General features: G+C 38.0%; 1 protein-coding gene across 7 annotated transcripts in view; it reads right to left on the bottom strand.

The window, feature by feature from the left end:
• Positions 1 to 362: 362 nt before the first annotated feature.
• st18 (ST18 C2H2C-type zinc finger transcription factor) overlaps positions 363 to 20,172 on the bottom strand; it is a 48,369-nt gene continuing 28,559 nt past the window's right edge. For 5 of the 7 annotated variants that reach the window (XM_016669737.1, XM_016669739.1, XM_016669741.1 and 2 more), the window contains 18 exons: positions 19,814 to 20,001; positions 15,662 to 16,366; positions 14,809 to 14,943; positions 13,120 to 13,210; positions 12,930 to 13,022; positions 12,180 to 12,388; positions 11,840 to 12,039; positions 9,162 to 9,407; positions 7,219 to 7,328; positions 6,562 to 6,624; positions 6,231 to 6,299; positions 5,886 to 5,948; positions 5,350 to 5,430; positions 3,733 to 3,954; positions 2,340 to 2,428; positions 2,146 to 2,249; positions 1,896 to 2,042; positions 363 to 1,771 (listed from right to left, as the gene is read on the bottom strand). In XM_016669737.1, coding sequence (XP_016525223.1) covers positions 1,631 to 1,771; positions 1,896 to 2,042; positions 2,146 to 2,249; positions 2,340 to 2,428; positions 3,733 to 3,954; positions 5,350 to 5,430; positions 5,886 to 5,948; positions 6,231 to 6,299; positions 6,562 to 6,624; positions 7,219 to 7,328; positions 9,162 to 9,407; positions 11,840 to 12,039; positions 12,180 to 12,388; positions 12,930 to 13,022; positions 13,120 to 13,210; positions 14,809 to 14,943; positions 15,662 to 16,366; positions 19,814 to 20,001 — 2,956 coding nt within the window. In that variant the 3' untranslated portion in view covers positions 363 to 1,630. The remainder of the gene's footprint in view (positions 1,772 to 1,895; positions 2,043 to 2,145; positions 2,250 to 2,339; positions 2,429 to 3,732; positions 3,955 to 5,349; positions 5,431 to 5,885; positions 5,949 to 6,230; positions 6,300 to 6,561; positions 6,625 to 7,218; positions 7,329 to 9,161; positions 9,408 to 11,839; positions 12,040 to 12,179; positions 12,389 to 12,929; positions 13,023 to 13,119; positions 13,211 to 14,808; positions 14,944 to 15,661; positions 16,367 to 19,813; positions 20,002 to 20,172) is intronic. The other 2 variants (XM_016669738.1, XM_016669740.1) reach the window with 1 other exon arrangement.

The following is a 20,172-nucleotide window of genomic DNA, read 5'->3' as shown; positions in this document are numbered from 1 at the left end:
AATTAAAAAAAAACGTATAAAGGATTAAGAACATAATTGGATTTTTAAAAGATTTAAATTCTTGTGTTTGGATAAAATATGGTTTCAATTTTCTGCAATTTGGCTCCTTTGCTATTACAATGTTTGCTTTTAAAACCGTCAAGGCTACATTGGACTAAAAATTAAATACATATTGCTTAAATGAATATTATGCATTCCCAACTCTTGGATTAATTTCAAACTGAGAGACTAAAATATTTGGAGGTGTAAAGTAAATACAATGTTCCCTTTTCTTATATTTGTTGATCTAATGTAGACATACAATATATTGATACAAAAGTGCTGCTCAAAATAACAACTGATCAGCCTTTAACAACTGTTTATCTGTGATGATTGATTTAAACCAAATTGATTTTTTTTTTTGACACGGTTTTAAAATAGTTATTAAAATGTGCCAATAGGATATTTAAACTCCGATAGCTGTTGAAATGCTAAGACCTGTGAGGAGAAAAGAGTAAAACAAAAGCCAAAGAAGAAGAAGAAAAAGAAAAACAATTTCAGTCTCAGTCATACTTTAAGAACCTGACTCAGAGATTACAGCTACTGAAACACCAGTTTTCAAACAGTCATCAGGAACTCGTCCTCCTATGAAAATAATTGTACTGTAGAATAAATTAGACACCATCCACGTAATACTGTCCTACCACAAAACATAGTACTTGTATATTTTCATGGATTCATATACATTTAGGCACATACTATATGCACACTTCAGCGTGTGTGCACAGAAGGCAGTTTAATATCTATATTTCTGTAAAAAAAAAAAAAACATTGTGACAAAGTGAATTTTTGATTATTATTTTTTTTTCTTTTAGATGCGCTCCGTTTGGGCATAAACTCACATTCGCTTCCCTAAATGATGCTGCATTCTCACCCCGCCTTGAGTATAAAAAGGTACAGTACTCTTGCATTGCATTTTGTTTTATTATCATCATATATTTTTTTTCAATCTCACTTAGTCTAATACATTCAGTTCCCAATAACAAAAGTGAAAGCAATGCCTAAAACCGGTGATACTTAGTTTTGGTAGTTTTTTTTTTTTTCTTTTTTCAAGGGAAGTTAAACTCATGAACTAATAAGAAGAGTAATAATAGACTAGCTTTTTCGACACTAGATGGCGAAAGTATGCCATTAAAAACTGGAATGTGCTTTTGTGTAATTTACAATGTGCAGAAAAACCAACAGATTTCTCAAATATTAAGCATTTACAGTTCAAGAAATAAATAAAATCTGAGGAAATAAATACACTGAGGAACAAATATAGTAATAAATACCAATAATATAAGAATGACATAAACACATACAGATTAAAATCAAGCAAATCATACAAAATAATTAAGTGCAAGAGGGGATAAAAATAAAATAATCATCATAATAAAAAAAAAATCTCACCAGGATAAATGCAGAAATGGTAAAAGCATTACAAATCTGGCTGGTAATTTTCTCAGTGCAGCGTGTTTACCGGGGAAATGCCGAACACATTTCCAAAAGCCTTGTCTTATACATGCAGCCGAGCCAGCACTCTTCAGTGAAATAGAGCTATCTAGTGCCATTATCCCAAGTCAAAGGAACCTCTTGGTAGCTCTGCAGCTTAAACATGGATGCCCTTAATAGCCTGTTTGATATTATCCAAGAGGGCCTTGCACTCTGGGGAGTATTCATGCTCCGAGTTGTTGTACATATCAGTTAATGTGTTCACATAGGCTTCAAAATTATGCTCACTGATGGGTCCCTGCAACAAAAACAAGTTTGACCATTAGTGGAAACAGTGCAGCAGGAAATGGCAATTTGAAGGAAACTAGTTCCCACTGACAGGGTTCGACAGATGCAGTGTGTGTGGTCAAAGCTTACTGTACCATTTGAGGCAGCTGAATGTCTGTCAGGCTGTTAATGAGAGCTTGGCTGAGGCGAGCGAGCTCCTTCAGAAGGCCGTTATTGTGCTGTTCGATCATCTTGTTTTCCTCCTCAATTGTCTTCAGGTTACATTCCATCGACGAGATCTGCTTTCGGGTTCAAAACCGAGGAGAGGCTCATCAGATTTAGCGAGCAGCAGCGATCACCCTGAACTGACGCTTTTGAACGCAAGCTGTGGGAGTAAATACTTACCTGTGTTTGGAGGTGCATCATGTCTTCTTCAATTTTCATATTTGAATTGTTCAACTCCTTGATTTCATGATCCAGATGGTGAATGTCCTCTTTGTTTTCAACGCCTGGATTACACAGACCCCCAGGTATTATAGTTAAAAGTGGTTGTTTTTTTTTCAACGTAAACAATAACATTCAATTTTGAATTAACTCACCGCTGCTGGTTTTCAGTTTGATAGTCATCATCTCCTCCTCTGAGTGCTTCTTCTTGATGCTCTGTGCATTCAGCGGGCACCCTGACAAGCTAGTTAAGCACAAATAACAGTTTAAGTTTGTAGAACAGCACCGGATCTACATAGACCCGTAAAGGATAGGGATGCAAAGAGAAATTATTGTTTTAGCTCGATCACTTCTAACTGAGGACAAGGCCAATCAGAAATGTAAAAAAATCCAATCTTTTTTTCCAATCGGTAAGTAGGCCAAATGTAAGCACTGTCATGTTGTGCTAACAGCAGCCCTCCTTGGTGTCGATACTTCTATTGAGTAAGCAACTATTAACGTTAGCTACTTTCATTATCATTGTATTTTTTTTTATTTAGAAAGGATCTCACTGCAACAATGCAGATGTAACAAGTACAGTTACATCTGTGACTCAGTTAAGTTCTTTGGAGTCTTCTGGACTGGATGAAATGCTCTACAAGGACAGACTCTTTACCATTTTAAAGTTGTATGATAAGAAATCTATTGATTACAATAAACTAAAATCTTTTATATTCTTTCTTTATCACACCATTACTATCTCCCTCTATTTTCTGTCTTCTTCAAAATCTCATTCACTAAAATTGTACACATATGTTTGTGTCATGCTGAAGCCAAGCAGTCTTCTGTAATTACTATATTGCAAACATTGCTTTTGCAATGATGACGCAAGGTTTTCGAGCAGATAACTGGATGGCTTATTTAATTACAACAAAGTTTTCTTTTTTGGTTTTGTTTTACTCTTTTAAACTTTTTTGCATCTGTCTTATAACATCTTGGATTTGGAGATGCAGGCAGCCCTTGGGAAAACGTGGAATAAAGGCCCATTTGTGCTGAAGAATACAGACGGAGTATTCTGTCCAGATTCATCGTTCAGTCCAAGAAGACCGTGACAGAAATGGTGGAGCTTCCGCATAATCATGCTGCACAGACCACCTCTGTTTACTGCAGTCTTTATTTTTATGTCTCTTTCTGAGACTGCACATTATCAAGATGGCTTCCACTGTGGGCTGTGATGCTTAGCAAAGTTGGAAACAGGGTTACCTATTTCCAGACATAAAGTGAGCATGAATGGATCTTTAGGGTTAAATATCAACTCTCTAGATTGTGAAGACTGTTGTAAATGTTCCTAAAACTATCAAGTATTGGCCATGCAGCAAGGCTAAAAAAAGCCTATTGATTATAGTTGGTAAATAGAAATCAAAAATTCTTTACAAAAATCAGAGATCGGAAATTGGTCAGAAAATTTGGATCAGTGCACCACCAGTAAATGTGGCAATGTACAGTAAAGATGCAACATTACAGCCAGCAGTTATGCTGAGAGAGGAAATGATAAGCAAGTGACCTTACCTTCGGTGAGTGGCAAATACATTATTGGCATGTCCGAGGCCGTTGCAGCCAGGCAAGGGACAATGGGGCAGTTCTTGCTTGTTAGCCTTCCAGGCAAAGGGCAGGCCATTGATGGACGACTCTTTCTGTCTTTTAGCAGCTAGCGGACAACTGCCTGCACTGCGGTGGGATGTGTATTTCCCAGATATATGGCCCTGCCCATCACATCCAATCACAGGACACCTACAGGTCAAGAGATGCGTATGCTGAAATGCTTCACACTCTGCCAAAAAAAAAAATCTAACAGGCTTGCATTTAGCAACAGTTATATGCTATTGTTTTCTTGCGGTACAACACAGCTTTATTGTTAAACTACAAAAAAAAAAAAAAAAAAAAAAAAGAAAAGAGTATTAAAAAAAAATCACTTTCAATAACTAGACCGGAAGATTTTTTTAACCATTACCTTGATTAATCCATCCAAATGCTGATTAAAAACAAAGTCAAAAAACTCCACAGACTCAAATAATCACATTAGCTGTAAGTTATTAATCCACTAAAACTTGGATTGGAATTAGCGCTCTGCTCGGGTTAGTGCGTGCATGTTGCGGTGAGCAATATTTGTGTCTGGGTAGGGGGGAGGGGGGGCGCAAAAAACAAAAAAACATCAGCACAACTCATGCTGAATGTCATTAAGAGTTTGTCAGTTGCATTTCCAGGCCTGTTTTCTGCAGGTCAGTAATGGAGTGACATGAATTACAGATAATTGTCATGTTCCCCCCCTCATGCGAAAGAATGTAATTTGGAGGTGGCTAACCCATTCCCTTATTGATAAAGGTGAAAGGTCGCCTGAGATGATCCAAATGGCACACACACTGTGGAGTGCTGCCTGCAAAAAGCCTGTTTCAGCATTTTGCTACTACACAGCATGGCCTCACTTATAGGACAAAACAATGTCAGTCCCCATTACTTACATCCACCACAGGTAGGTAGCTTGATGCAAGGCACCCAGACAATGGAGGCATGCCATATGGCTCACTATTTACAATAATCTAGGGACATTTGTTACAATCCCCCGTTTCTCTCTTAATGTGTATGAGATCTACTCCACCATAATTCCTAAGCTCATGGCCTTGCATTAGTAATTAAAAAGAAAAAATCAGGGTCCAGATGTAGAAGTAAACAAGGGCTCATATATCTGACTTTGGATTTAAACTCCAAATCAATTACATTATTCTTTCTTTCTCTTTTTTTTTCTTTTTTTCCAATAACACTTTCACAGACAACAGTGATTAGAGCAAATGAGTGCCGTGCCATCATCAGTTCGACATTTTCTTAATGTAATATAATTATAAAGAAAGCACTTGGCGAAAAGTGATAAGCCAGATATCCCATTCAAAAAATAGGACCAGCACAAAACCCTAGGGAAAATAAAATCCTACAGAAAACACACTGCTAATCCCCTCCACAAAATAATTCACTAATGTTGCGGACAACAGAAGTATTATTATTTTTTGTTTAACTACACGGCCTCCAGGTATATAATGCACGAAAGCACGATGCCGGTTTTGGTTTGTTGCCTTGTTTTATTTTTACACCAACATAACGGCGGAATGAGGACAGTTAAAAAAAATATCTTACTTAAGCTCCTGCTCATCTTTGTCATCCTTGTTTGGTGTGAGCTTCAAACCTCCTTTTCTGGCACGTGGACAACCTGACAAGCTGAAAACATTTGGAGAAGGTGAAATAACACAAACCTACTGAGAAGTTCCATTAAAGGCTAACAAAGGACAGAATGCCTACAATTTAGATAGATAGATAGATAGATAGATAGATAGATAGATAGATAGATAGATAGATAGATAGATAGATAGATAGATAGATANATTAAAGGCTAACAAAGGACAGAATGCCTACAATATAGATAGATAGATAGATAGATAGATAGATAGATAGATAGATAGATAGATAGATAGATAGATAGATAGATAGATAGATAGATAGATAGATAGCAGCTAAGTTTTTTTTAAAAAACAAGAATTCAAAAAGTGCAGCATGTTTGCTGTTTAAAGTGAGACTTTCACCATCTGCTTGAATGCCACGATTCTGACAAATATATTTCATGCTCAGTGGTGATGGTGCCTTTTTTTCCCCCATCTCTCTCTCTGTCTCTCTACCTTCTGTGCGAAGCATAGTTCCCAGTCACATGTCCAGATCCATCACAGCCAGGTGTTGGGCACCTGCAGGTTGAGAGACACAGACACCAGGTGCTTTTTACAGCATAAAGTGGATCAATGGTAATATGCAGGAAAGCAGCACAAATAGCTAAACGAGTTCATGTTGAGGACATGGAAATCTTGCACAGTGTGTAATGGGAATGAAAGGGATAAACAGATCGGATATGGGGGGGAAAGCAGAAGAGAATTCAATGGAAGCAAGAACAAGCTGCCTAGTTTTATGTGAAAACGGCTTTAAGAAACAAACAAACAAACAAAAAATATACCAGTTTTTAAAGCACATACTTTAGTTCCTGAGAGTTGGCTGCCATCAGTGATTTGAGAGTTTTGTCAGCCAGGGGACATCCAGACACACTGGAGAGGATAAAGAGCTAAGAGTCACTTTAATTCATGCTTTGATCACTGTTGGATTAAATCATCACAATGCATAAATAATACAATATTATTTGAAAACGCAACTTCCTCCTCGGGAAAAGAAAGCCTTTTCATCAAACCGTCATTTAATATTGTGAAGTGTGAGAGCTGCGTTTTGTGACAAGTTTAAACAATAAGCACTGTTTGCCTTGGCTGCATAACTTTGAGCTGCTGCTAATGAGACTGTAATTAATTGCGCTACCTCCGATGTGATGCATAATTCCCTGTCACATGGCCGCTGCCATCACAGCCTGGGGTCGGACAGCTGCACAGGGAACACAAAGCATTTAATACACAGATTACTCCACTTCCCACAGATTTTGCCAAGCTGCGACTGACATCTTTTATTTGACACTGAGAGCCCTCTCATTGACGTTAAAAAGAAACAAGAGTTAGTAGAGCGAGAAGTTTAGTAAGTGTTTGTGATCACAGTGCTTAGGATTCAGTGTGGTAATGTCTCTGAGCGCCGTTCGGGAGATCTCAGGGGAAGCTGTGCTGTGCAAAAACTAAAGGGTCCTACTTTTTCTGGTGGGAAGACCCAGTAGAGTAGAGCATGCACTCTAACTACAAGAGTCAAGAGTTGTGCGAAGCTTTTACAGGGAGAAAACTCACTTTTAAACAGACAATTCTTCTCCACATGAACCTGCAGACATATCAGTTACAGTCAAATGTGACACAGGGAGTTTCATTTGACCCACTTAAATCAATCTGCTCTTGGGTTCGGAGTTACACTTTTTTTTTTCTTTTTAAATCATTAATACTGACCATCTGCCGACTAAAAAGGGAGGATCAGCTTACACATATCTGACTGAATAAAGATGCTGCAAGATGTTTCAGCATTTAACCCTGTATAGCCTACCTCAAAAGCTCCTTCTTTGAATCCCGTAGCAGCAGCTTGGCTTTGGGGCTTAACATACTGCCGTCCCCTGGATAGTGCTGGTCCTCCAAGGACACCTGATCGTAATCCTCCTGAAGAGAAAAACAAAACAACAACATGGCTAGAAACTCTCTCTTCACTGACCTAAAAGTCAATAATTAAGAAAATCCCTTTGTAATACTCTTAAAACATTTGCTAAAGGTCAGAGTGCAGCAAAAAGAGATTAGGCCCGAGGACACTCGGGATATAAACCATACATCCATTTAAAGTAGCCCACAAAGTGTTTATGATGCAAAGCCACGGCGCACTGATGTTTGTATTTAAATCCGGCAACGTATATCTACAACAAATAAGTCCCGTCTTTGAAACATAAGAAGCCATATTATGGTTCACTCAGAGTCCCTTGCGCAACAATGTGGAGCACAGAAGCACTGATTTGGTATACTTTCAGACATGCTGTTGCTATGTCTTTAAAAATGTCACTGTAAATATTTTTTAAGGAGCTACGTGTCAATAAGAAACGAGACTATGTCACTAAAATTAAAGAGAACGGTGACTTAATTTCTGTTTTAGCAACGCTCTGGGCCATCTTAAAAAGATACACATATTTCTACTTTTCAGTTCAGACTAAATATTAAAATGTTTTGATTATTTATTTGGTGCGAATATGTTCAAACATTCCTCATTTCACCATTTCTGCTTTTCACACATTTTATTACCTTATAAAATTATTTAAAAAGCATCGATTAAGGTATTACCACACCACTAAAGTTTAAATGTAATTTATAAATTAACAAAGTATGTTTCCTAATTTGTAGAAGCACTATATTTAGCTTTAAATTAAAATTTCACTATTTACCACTCCGCATACTTACTTAAACGTTGCACAAAGAGAAATATGCTTTGTGTTTAAAGCTCTCACTAAAGGACAAGTGAAGCAGTTCAAAAACTATGTGTCTGAAAGTCTTTAAAAAATATAGCATAAGTCCAGACCACACAAAACAAATGTGCAGACAGACATATTTTTATTTTTCATATTCAGAAGTAACTCAAGTAAAGGTTTGGTTGTTTATCAAATTTCATGCATTTCTAAGAAATCCATAAAATGTATAACTAAATTAACTAGCCAAATTGAAAAATAAAACTGAATGTTTATGAATTTTGAATGAACTGTATTACAAAAACTTCATACTAATTAACTTAAAATCATTAGAATGTTTGTTTGCACTTTGTACATTAGAAAAAAAAATATTTTAATGCATTTGAACCATAAAAATTAAAATGTTTAGACTAACTGGTGAACCAATAAATGGATACCTTTCTTTCGTCTTACTGTTCTTAATTCATCTGACTACATGCAAAACTGCAATGTGTTTGTTATTTCAGCTCCTTAAATTGTTTGCTTTTTATTCTATGAAATATAATATGTAATTTGGTAATAAACTCACATCCTGCTGCTTATACTTAAATTTAACTGATGTTTTAGATATTATATTTTACCTAAAAGATTAATCTAAAAAAAATAAGTCAAATCTCACTTTATTTGATAATATCTTTCTAAAACTCTTTGAGAAATGTTAGACAGTTTGGCAAAGTTCAGAGAATTTGAAGCAAATATGTTTAAAAGTTAGATTCCTTTTACTTTTTTAAAAATAAGTCAAGTAGTAACACTTTGGTTGTTTGTCAGTGTTTTTCCTGTCTTCATTTGCTTTCAATGGAAATTTCTTGCATTTTTAAAAATCTACGGCAAAAAAAAAAAAAAAAAAAATACTTAAAACAGGTATGGATAAATTTTGATTAAAAATGAATTACTATAAAGCAGAAGCTAATGTTTGTCTACGCGTTACAGTCCCTTTCTGTCATATTTTCCCCCTTCCATCCTCAGCGGTTTCATTTGTGTTTTTGCGCCACAAGCAGCTTTTTACCTCTTTGTCCTGTAAAACGTGTGCTTTGCTGAAGTTGACAGGGATGGAGTTCTCCCAGGTTTCTCTGTCACACAGCGGCTGGTAGAAGGCGGGGCCGATGAGCAAACTTCCGCCTTTCGCCAGGGCAGACTCGGGAGGCGGCAGCTGTTCGTCCGAAGGTGTTTTGGCCCGGGCTTTTCCATTCTCTTTGCACTTCTTCATGCTTAGGTCCAATGTCCCATTTTCATCCACCTCAATTAGCATATCCTAAAGAAAAAAAGAAAACCAAAAAACCGTTACAGAATCCAGTTGACACATGTAACAACATGTTATAAAACAAAAATAATTATTTTAGTGCTGCGAGTGATAAAATGTAGGGGGAATGAAAGAAAAATGAAAAGTATTTTCTAATTACGATAAGCCAGCAGTCACGCTGTAAAAACTTTCACCCCTTTCTCTGTAAACACGAATAAAATGACTTAAAAACGCAGAACAAACAACGTATTTAAATAATTCATACAGCAGTTATCTCACACCAGACAAAATACCAAACTAAGCCAGCATTAATTCTGCTGAACACAAAAAAAATAATCACTGGTGTGTAGTTTTTTTTTTTTTTTTTGGTGACAGCTGTATCATCTGTTTTCTAGGACACACAACCAAGATGGCAGCTGGGAGTCAGGGTGTGCGTGTGTTTGCGTGTGTGTGTGTGTGTTTTAGGTGGGGGGTTGGGTTGTTGGTTTTAGGTCATCATTATTAAAGCAAAAATTAAAAAGCTTAATGTGGCATAAGTTTCCCCTGCTGACAGATGTGTTTGTCGTTTGTGCATTTGCGTTTTTAGTACTGAAACGTACTGGCATGATGACTTATGGCTGTTTTAAGGTATTAAAAGTTGTACCTCATTAGAGGCTAAAGTCCTTTTTTTCCATAAAAGAAACCAATTACTCAATCCATATGTTTCATTAAACCCTATCTATGATTACAGGGTCAATTGATAGTGGTAGTTTGATTAATTAAGAGTAATTTTCGTAAATGTGACTGTCCAGTTTAATTATCCTGCACCGAAAATGGCACCAGTGTGAAATTAAAGAACTTTTATTGATTGATTGTGATTTAATGTTAGCAGAAATCTAAAGCAAAAACATTTGCTTTTCTCTCTCTTTTGTTTCATTGAATAACTATAACAGCAGTTTCACGCTTTTCCTTGTTTTTTGTGCTTTTTTTTAAGCGTCTGGATAGATTTCTTTCTGGTATATTTCAAAGTGTAATATATTTACATATGCATATAAGTTAAAGCATCCAGCGACATATAACACTCTAAATATGGCCCCCTCTTTTTCAGACGCGAAAGCTGTTCTTCATTTTGTGTGTCTGTCCAAGACAACTAAGCTGTAAACGAGAACAGATGATTAACTTGCTAACACTGTTTTATTCATTCAGTGGGCTGGTACCTGGTACAGGGCCACATTCTCAGCTCAACAAGCTGGGAGACAAGGATCTGTGCTGTGTAGGTGTGGAAACCTTGAATCATCTACAGTACACAGTGCACGTATGTAACCCACAGAATGTGATCAATATTAATCATGACGTGAGTTGGGAAGTTGCTGAGCACAATGCCATGTTGGGCATTCGTCGCAAAACAGAAGACATTTTGATCTGCACACATTTTCCTGCAAAGAGTTTGGATTTGGTGTGAATTAAACTTTCGATATGTTAACTCCTTTTGCTAATTGGCTTAATCCGTTTGAAGGCTTCTAAAGACGATCTGGTGTATACACACAGCCTATGCTGGATCATATAACTAAGCAAAATATCCTCTGCCATCTGCACTGGGCAAGATGCATCTTCAGACATCAGTTCAAGGGTTTTACATGCCAGCTGATGTCAAAACAAAATACAATGCCACATGTTTCACCAAAAAGCAAAAAAAAAAAAAAAAAGAGAGAGAGAGAGAGAGAGAGAGAGAGAAAGAGACGAGCAGTCTAAAAGGGAAAAGCCGGCAGATTTGATTTTTTCTTCAGACGTGATGCTCTGGCGGTTCTTGCATGAATGACGGCCCGGTAAAGACCTTCCTTCCACAGTCAAGAGCAAAACAAAAAATGTAACTATATATTGTGTTTTATTATTATTATTATTATTTAGCAAACAGTCGCATCTGGTTAGAATAATTCATCTCACATTTAACCAGACTGTATTTTAGTTCGCAAACTAAAGATGAATAAATTCACACTAAATCCCTTATGTAAAACTGTAAAGCGGCCTTCTGTGTCGCATTTATTATGTTACTTGAATAAGATCCCAACTTTAACATTGGCTGCATTGTGTATTCATATTTTCATACATTTTTTACACAGTGCACCACTATGTTGTCTGCCTAATCCCCTTTGACTGGACATAAGCAATAACAAAAACTTGCTTTGTGAAACTAACAAAAAATTTTTTTTTTTCTAATTTGTTATATTTTGGAGAGCTCATACTGCTCCCTAGCACAATGCCATTTTGCTCCTACGAAATATTCAAGCACAAAATGGCAGGTAAATAAGGAGGTAAAAAACAAAACAAAACAGATTTTTCTACTTGGTGTCACTCTTGAACTCTTTGCACCAAACTCTCTTTGGTTTCCCTTTCATTTCACTCACAAATCAGAGCTCTTTTAGAGAATAACAACAAAGATCTTTCCAATGGCCTAATTTTATTACCTTGGTTGAGGTTGCCAAGGCCTGGCCGCTGATGGTTTCCATGCTCTTCCGGTAGCGAGTGGAGAGGTTAAGAATGGCGGCTGTCGCTGCAGTGGCCTGGAGACTGTCTTCTTTTTTGAATTGACTTGGAGGACTGTGTTGACCAGAGATGGGCACGCAGCCACCCGAAGCTCCGAGTATGCCAGAATACTGCTGAGGTGCTAAAAGACAAACAATCCGGCCATTTAGCTGCTAAGCCACAATGTGTTAAACTCAAACGTCAAAATCCTTAGAAATATTTCAAAGAAATCTTTGTAATACATGCAGTTGAATTTTCATTCCCATAAAGTATGAAACTTACAGTCGGGGTATTGCAACATTTCCTGGTCTTGGTTGGTCCCCAGCAGTGGCTGTTTGCCGAAGACCTGCGCGTCAAAGCTGGCGTAATCGAAGCGAATTCGGCTGTACTTGTCCATTTCTTTTGTGAGGCTGGTTTGCAAGGCTGCTACTGGATGAGATAGCCTGTAGTTCAGTTGGTTCATTTCAAACTTCTTTATTAAACTGATTGCCCTAAAAGTAGGAGAACAGAAGAGTGTGCCTTATTGTATAGAAGAATTTACAAACAAAGGTGGCTGAAAAGCTAATAAAAAAAAAAGCAATAAAACTGTAGACATTGTGTTAATTCATTGAGGGATGCCAGTGCTTTTGTACAAATGGAGCCTGGAATCTAATGTGTGTTGAAGATCCACAGTCAGGTTGCCAGACTAATTAATATAGAAGGAATGGGCATCCTGCCCATGATATATCCACAGGGAACAAAGAGTTCTGCTCTTTTATCATTCCTAATAGAGAGGAACTCACAGGAGCAGCAAGCGTCACTTATGTTTGCTTGGAAAGCTCAGATTTAGGCTGTGTGTTCAGCTGGGATCAGGGAATGAACATATTCCACTTTTCCTCAATAACGATAGTCTTTATCAGTTTTTTTTTTTTTCAGATGATCTCAGCTGTGTGTAAAGAACTGAGTCCACCACTGAGCTGAAATGCCATTGTTTGTCCGCACGTGCTCACACTGAGCGCAGTGGAAGTCCAAAAGCATGATCTGGCGCCATACCTCGGCGAGCGGTCAGGCGTTTGTCTGCACTTCAGGCTCTCGTCTTGAGGTTTGGAGACTTTCACTGCGGCGGCAATGGGGCAGCCTGAGAGACTGGTCGGGGAGAGGGGATTAAACACATTAGGTGAGCTCTGAAACTCATCGCCAAACAGGGTGCAGGCTTTCTAATGGCTCCTGTCTGTGGTTGTACCTCCGGTGGGTGCTACGGTTGCTGTTGACATGGCCCCTTCCTGTGCACCCAGGTGTAGGGCACTTGAGGACGTTTTCATGCATTGCCAGGACTGCGTAGACAAAAACAAACAGACGGACGGCATGAGAATTTGAACATGCAAGGAAAAGTTATGTTCTAAGATCAGCTTTCTGCCAGTGCAAATACAGTACAGAAAGCTTCAATATATTTTCAATGATTTTAGGTAACAAACCAATGTAAAGCGGATGGCGACACTGAAGCGAAAGGAAAATGATAGTTTTCAATTTCTTTAAAACTGTGTGTACAAATAATAAGCAAACTTATAGAAGCGTATTTCATTCTAAGTCTTTTGTCCTGTTATTGTACTTCATTTGCACATCAGCAGACAGATCATTTGACCCATTCTTCTTCGTATTCTAGCCCAAGTTCAGTTAGATTGGACAGATCTGAAAACATACGTTTTCAATTTTCCCTCAAATTCTCAACTAGATTTAGATTTGGACTTTGACTGGGCCACTCTAATGCTCCAACTTTGATCTTTACCATTCCGTTGGAGCTCAGGCTGTATGCTTCGAGTCTCAAGAATTTTGTACCGTCTAAGTGGTTCTGACCGGAACCATGTTAATCCCCCCAGCCCCCCGACCCCTATTCCCATCAGCACTGATCAGGTTCCCTGCCTCTGAGGTGGAAAAGCAATCCCACAGCATCATGCTGCCACCCCAATATATCTTAAACATGGTGGTAACATCATGCTGTGGGATTGCTTTTCTGCAGCACAGCCGGTGCAGGCTTTTACACTTTTTAGATTTTTATTTGTAAACATTTTTGGAAAGCCATTAACCATTTTTCTTCCGCTTTGATTGTATATGCACTGCCTTAGGTTGCTCTTTCTTATAAAAACTCATTGAAACACAAAAATGTGATAAGATTTGAAAACATTTAAGTTATTAATACTTTAAAAAAAAAAAAACTGTGCTGCATGTAACATCATATATTTCTGTGCATGAACTGATGTTTCACAGAACAAGAAGAACGATCCTGCAGGGACATGATGAGGAAGAAAAAGCAAAAAGCTGTTTGCCTATTGAGTAAAATGCTGTTATGTGGCCGAAATGTAAACAGCTTAGCAAAAAGAGGAGCGAAAATAAGACAGATTACATTCTTTAAACCAAATGCGTTGTTAAAGGTCCGCTCTGTATCCTTAGAAAGTTCTCCTCTGTACATATCCGCCAATTAGTTTATTGGAGTTGTCTATTTATTTTTGAATTCTTGCGCCTGGAAGCCCTTTGATTTGCAAATACAGCCTGCAGTCTAAGAGCATGTGCGTTTTTGAAAAACTTAATTACTTTTTCTGTTCCCTTTTGTAACATTACCGTTTAATGTTCAATGTTTGTTGAGTTATATTGAAATGACTTAACAATCGCCAATGTGGGGGGGAGAAAGGATAATTCAATATTCAAACATTATGAGTAAAAGAAAGAAAATCCTTTAAGTTTATGTGTAAAGTTTTTTTGTTGCTCATCTTTGAACTGAACTAAATGTATAAGCAGGCTTTTCGTGTCTTTTTGCTTTTGCTAAGAGGTTTTCAATTACTGTGGCTGATTGTAAATGGTAAAACCAGAGGGCTTTTTTTTTTTTTTTTCTTAAATAAAAATCATCCCACTAAACGACGTTGCTTCGGTAACTCACTCTCGGGGGGAACCCGGACTTTGTGAGGACATCCAGACAGACTCCTGTGATGTGGGTACAGGCCCGTCACATGACCGGTGCCATCACAGCCGGGGGTTGGACACTTTATATCCTTTTTATCTGTCCTGGGAGAGTCTACAGACATAGGAAAAGAGCAGATTTTTACAGGAAGTAAAACGGAATTGTTTCTGTTTCAAACGTAAAAAGCAAAGAAGGAAATTAAATCTACACGTTAAGGTTTTGCAATGTTCGGCATGTATGAAGCATTTAAACCAAAAGATTGAAATATCATGCACCGGCAAAACCGTTTTGCACTACATGCATCTATTAAGCTGCCGTTTTAGTTAAGGCTACAGTTTAACACAGAGCATTCACTTCTTAATGCCCATCCATCGAAAGATTACATCCAGGATTACACATTTATCTGCAGTCATTTGAAGAATCCGAGGGAAACATGAGAGGTACTTTAGCAGGATTTAAGACTTATGGTCATGGTTAAATATCCAGTTGATTCCTATCAAAATCCAATATTCTGAGTAGCACCAATTCCATATTAAAAAAAAATGTTCTTCTTTATATTTTAGTCTGTTTATTTATTACCTCACTTGTTGCCAAAATGTTTTTAGTCCTTAAGAGGATTTCCGTCCTCTGATTCCCCCGCTACTCCCCTGCATATGCTTCTTTTATTCCTTTCAAATGTTTTTTCGGCGCACACAATCTTCTAAATAACAAGTCATCTATCTGATTTACGCTAGATGGAGGATTCCGTTTTTTTATTTATTTATTTATTTATTTTTATTATTATTCTTGAACAATATTAGAATGTTCCAGATCATTTTCTTAGTGTTAATACCTTTGCCTCCATGGTAGTTGAGCCTGCTCTCCATGTCCATCATCCTATGATGCCTTCTCTCGCTGGTCATCTGCTCCAGGAGGAATCGATCCATTTCTCTGTAGGCGTGGTGTAGGGCCTGCCTCTGCTCCGTCTGCAGGGCGATGGCCTGCTCCAGCAGACTCAGGTTCACTCTTCCTCTGCTCATGTCAAGGCCTCTGTCGTGGAGGCCCAGAGCCCAGCCGTCGAGCCTGGGCAGCCGGTCTGCCTCTGCCTCCCCCTCGCTGTCCTCTTCAGCGGGGAGCAGCCTGTACCTTAAAGCTTCGGCTTGGAAAATGCTCGCTCTGCCTAGCGGACTGCCCAGTTCAGACTCGTCCTTCATGTGGCTGTTTCTGCCTGGAAGGTCTTCGGAGGCTCGAGAAGGGCTGCAGTTTGAGCTGTGGTCTTTGGCAGACAGAGACAGGGGCTCCCACTCAGCTTCCCTCATGTCTCCGTATGGACTCTGCGGCGATGAGGTGCCGCTCATCCTGTCTTGACTTTGGTCCTCTTCTTCATTGTTAGGGAACTCCTCATCCTCCTCCGCCATCAGATGCTCAGAGGTGTCCAGCTCGCACCGGGGCGAGCCGTTAGACGCAACTTCAGGCCATCTGAGCAAAACGGAGTTTGACGCAACATCCAGGCAGCTGCTTTTGTCAGCCGCTCCATTCACTGCTTTAAAATTTCCATCTGAAACAACAGGAGAACATGCGTTACTGCGCTGCATAGTGAACTTGTGCTGTTTTTGCCCTTCGCACAATAAGAATTGTATTTCTTTAGTAATCTTTAGCAAATCCCTTAAAGGTTTTAGATTTTCTCTTACTTCTCTAATAATAATATTCAGAGAAAAACATGTTTTTATACGCATCAACAGGGATTTATAATGTTTATACATGCTGCAGAGGAATGATGATCAACAGTCATAAGGTTTCACAATTTCCAAGCAATTCCGACATATTTTTCAAAACATATGTAAAACCTTCCTTCTGCTAGTTCAGCGCAAAAACCTATGACATAAGGAAAACAATTGCTTTTCACTTTCTTGCCGCCTCCATCTGGAGCAACAACTCAATAAAGATTTAGAACAAGATTATGAGAGGATTTACAGAACATGGGCAGAACACACATTTTTTTAAATTCTAATTCATGATCTGCGTTTCAAAGTGCAAGCCGAGGAGTAACATGTCGTCTGTCAAATCTGATTTAAGGAGCAAAAAAACAAAGTGTTGTTTCTAGGAGTAAAATCAGAGGAAAAGTGGGGGGATTGATTAAAACACAAATTCAGAAATTTGGAAAAGTTGAAATAAAAAATATGAATTAACATGAATGCTTAAAAAGGGCAGAAACAAGTTTTTGTGTTGGTAAAAAAAAAAATGTAATATGTTGTCAGCAGCTCTGGTCTAATTTCCATGAAATCTCTAATTTAATAAACATGACCTTAAACTGCTGAGGCATTTATTAATTTGGCTTAGTTTTTTTTTTTTTCTCTGAATACTCATCCACTGTTCATAAAACTGGTGACCCTCTGCACTTTTACACTGAAAATAAGGACCTTCCAAAATTCTGAAATATGTAAAAAAAATACAAGTCTTCCTACTGCTAAGAGTGAATATGACTGAAAATCAAACGTAAGCAAAGCGTTTTATGTGATAATATTGAAATTATAATAGAGTAGAATATGTGCTGGCAGCAGTCTATTTAAGTTATATTTCTGTTTTATATGCCAGTAGATGTAAGAAAGGATCTTATGAGACATTTTTTTGCATTGGTTTTGTATAAAAATCAGCATGTAGTTAAATTCCTCTGCTCTGACATGATGCCATGTAAAGCACATGTTGTGACTTTACTGAATATTATTAAATTCTGGATATATTTCTCAACGTCCTTCAATTTTACAGCCATATTAAAAAGAAATAAATCTGTTTTCTGTGGGTTATTTTGCAAAGAGGTCTTTATCATTTCATTTGCATTAACCCACAGATCCTTTATCATTTAGAATAAATCCCAGTCACATGTGCAGAGGGCCAGAAGATTTTAGGAAATGCCGATCCGGTAAAGAGACAAAGAGGGTTAGGGTTATCCCTGAAAATGAATCGGAGACAACACTTTACTAACACTGCTGATCATGTTAAGTCATGGTCAGTGATTAACAAAGGAAAGCTATCATCTGGATTGATTCAACAAAATCTCTCCTGATCCCCAAACCATTTAAACTTACGTGTTATTAAAGCTCTTTAGACTGTGAAGGTTTTTTTTTTTTTTCTACTTTCAGCAGGCTGAACTGGAGGTCTGTGTATCCACATAAGTACCTGGAAATTAGAGTCCAAACTAAAAGTGGGATTCAGTGGACTGAGAAGATTGATAGATATGGATTGCGAGAATCAGATCACATGGTGCAGAGAACGATATAGAAACAGGCATTAGCAAAAAGCTGAGACTTAATAACAAAAAACTCTTAATCCTGACCAAAAGAGCTTTAAAATCACAGGCATTATGTGGTGCTCATAAAACAAAACTACCTATCAGTAAAAATACAGGATTTGGGGCTTTGTTGAGTACGAGGGACTTTTACTTGTCTGGCTCAGGCAAACATTTCAGTGGGTCAATATTTCCTACTGAGAGCAAGAACAGAAAAAAAAAAGAATGTCTAAAGGCAAACCTTGATGAATGAAAAATTAAAGTCAGTAACACGTATTTACATTTATGAGGCAAGGGTTTTTGTTTTTCATCCAGATGGACTCCCAGGCCTAACACAGCCGCATACAGTTAGACACACACACACACACACACACACATTGAAGTGTAGTGGAAAAAAAAGGAAAGAGACGGAGGAAAAAAACTTGGATCCCTCCGCTGGTTTGTGTGTTGGAACAGGTGAACAGTTTGTACTCCAGAATAGCCATTACCAGCACTCTGCAGCAGGGCTGCAGTTGGCTGGAGCTGAACGCAGCGTGGCTCAACAAAACAAGAGGCTTATTTTTTCCTCCCTTTTTGTTAAAATGCAGATATGACCAGCTTCTCTCCACAAAAACAAAAAAAAAAAATTTTCTTACAGCTTCCAGTCCACTTTTCCAATTTTTTTTTTTTTTCACAGAAAATAGCCCCATGAATCTGACAATAACAGCAAAATATGCCGTGAATATGCTTAACAATATTCTTGTTGTTGTTGTTTTTGACACATTTCAGATTTATCTTTTGTAGTTTTTGGTATTTTTTTTTGTATGTGTGTGTGTGTGTTTTAAACCAACTCCACTGAATAATAAGTTTATATGAGGGAAAAATAAACAGCAGTAACCTGAATATAAACAGTGAATTACTTAAATCACTGTAATGTAATATGAACCCAGGAAACAAATAAATTCCATTTCCAATAAATCCACACAATTTTGGTGAGCTACTCTCCAGGTCCATTTAACTACACACATGTGTACTATAATGAGCTGAAGACATTATGCCTAATTATGTATTAGACTGTGTTAGAGGGCCTAACAAAAGCTTTTGAAAGGGACAATTACGTTTGTTGCTTAGTTACATCGTTAAAAATATACCGAATCAGTGCAGATTATAGTGGGCGAGAATGCACATGTACGCCATGAGCGTTGTTGCCAAAATGCACAAAATTCAGTTAATCCGGAAAAAAGAAGAAAAAAAAATTGCCTTCTTTTGCAATGGACGGGAGAATAAGTGGTGTATCTGAACTGTTAAAAAATATGAGCCAAAAAAAATAAATAAATAAATAAATAAATAAATAAAGTGATACCAACAAAGAAAAGGGAAGTTTTAATTTAAATCAAGTGAACTGGTGCACGCCTCCATTCAGTTTTTATTGTATGGAATCAATGGGTTTGGCTTAGCTGTTAAAAAAGGACAGATGAGGGGTCTGAAATCTGGCCTCATCAAGAGGGGGTAAAGCCACGCCAAAAATATCATGGCAGATCAGCTGTCAAAACTTCAATTTGTGGACGTGAGACACAACTAATATGGGCCCAGCAGTGTAGTCTTTCACTTCCACTGCACAATGACTGCGGCTGCTGGCTGATGGCAGAGGGAGGGGAAATATGAATGCAACAGATGGGATTTTAAAATTCAGCGTCAATTGTTCATCAAAACAGACAAAACAACAGGACATCTGTTTACCTGCTGGAGTGTCAATGTTCCTCAGCTCTTCTTTGTCCTGTGGCGGTGCCAGGTCCTCGCTCTCCTCTTCACATGCATCGCTGGGGCTGTAGTGGCGGGGTTTCATCAGCAGGGACTTTCGCTTATTGACAGGGGCGCCCTGCACCCCATCCTGGGCGCTCCTCTTCCTTGCCGCGGACCCATATGGGCTGGACAAAAAAAAGGGGAGGACAGCAGAGGCGGGAGAGGAGTCAGGATGCTCATTTTAAACTGTGAAAATGCTCAATTTTCATCTATCTATCTATCTATCTATCTATCTATCTATCTATCTATCTATCTATCTATCTATCTATCTATCTATCTATCTATCTATCTATATA

The sequence above is a fragment of the Poecilia formosa genome, unplaced genomic scaffold (assembly GCF_000485575.1).
Source record: "Poecilia formosa unplaced genomic scaffold, Poecilia_formosa-5.1.2 Scaffold27, whole genome shotgun sequence".
NCBI lineage: Eukaryota > Metazoa > Chordata > Actinopteri > Cyprinodontiformes > Poeciliidae > Poecilia > Poecilia formosa.
The sequence above is the reverse complement of the archived record's forward strand: the minus strand, read 5'-3'. Positions and strand labels throughout refer to the sequence as shown.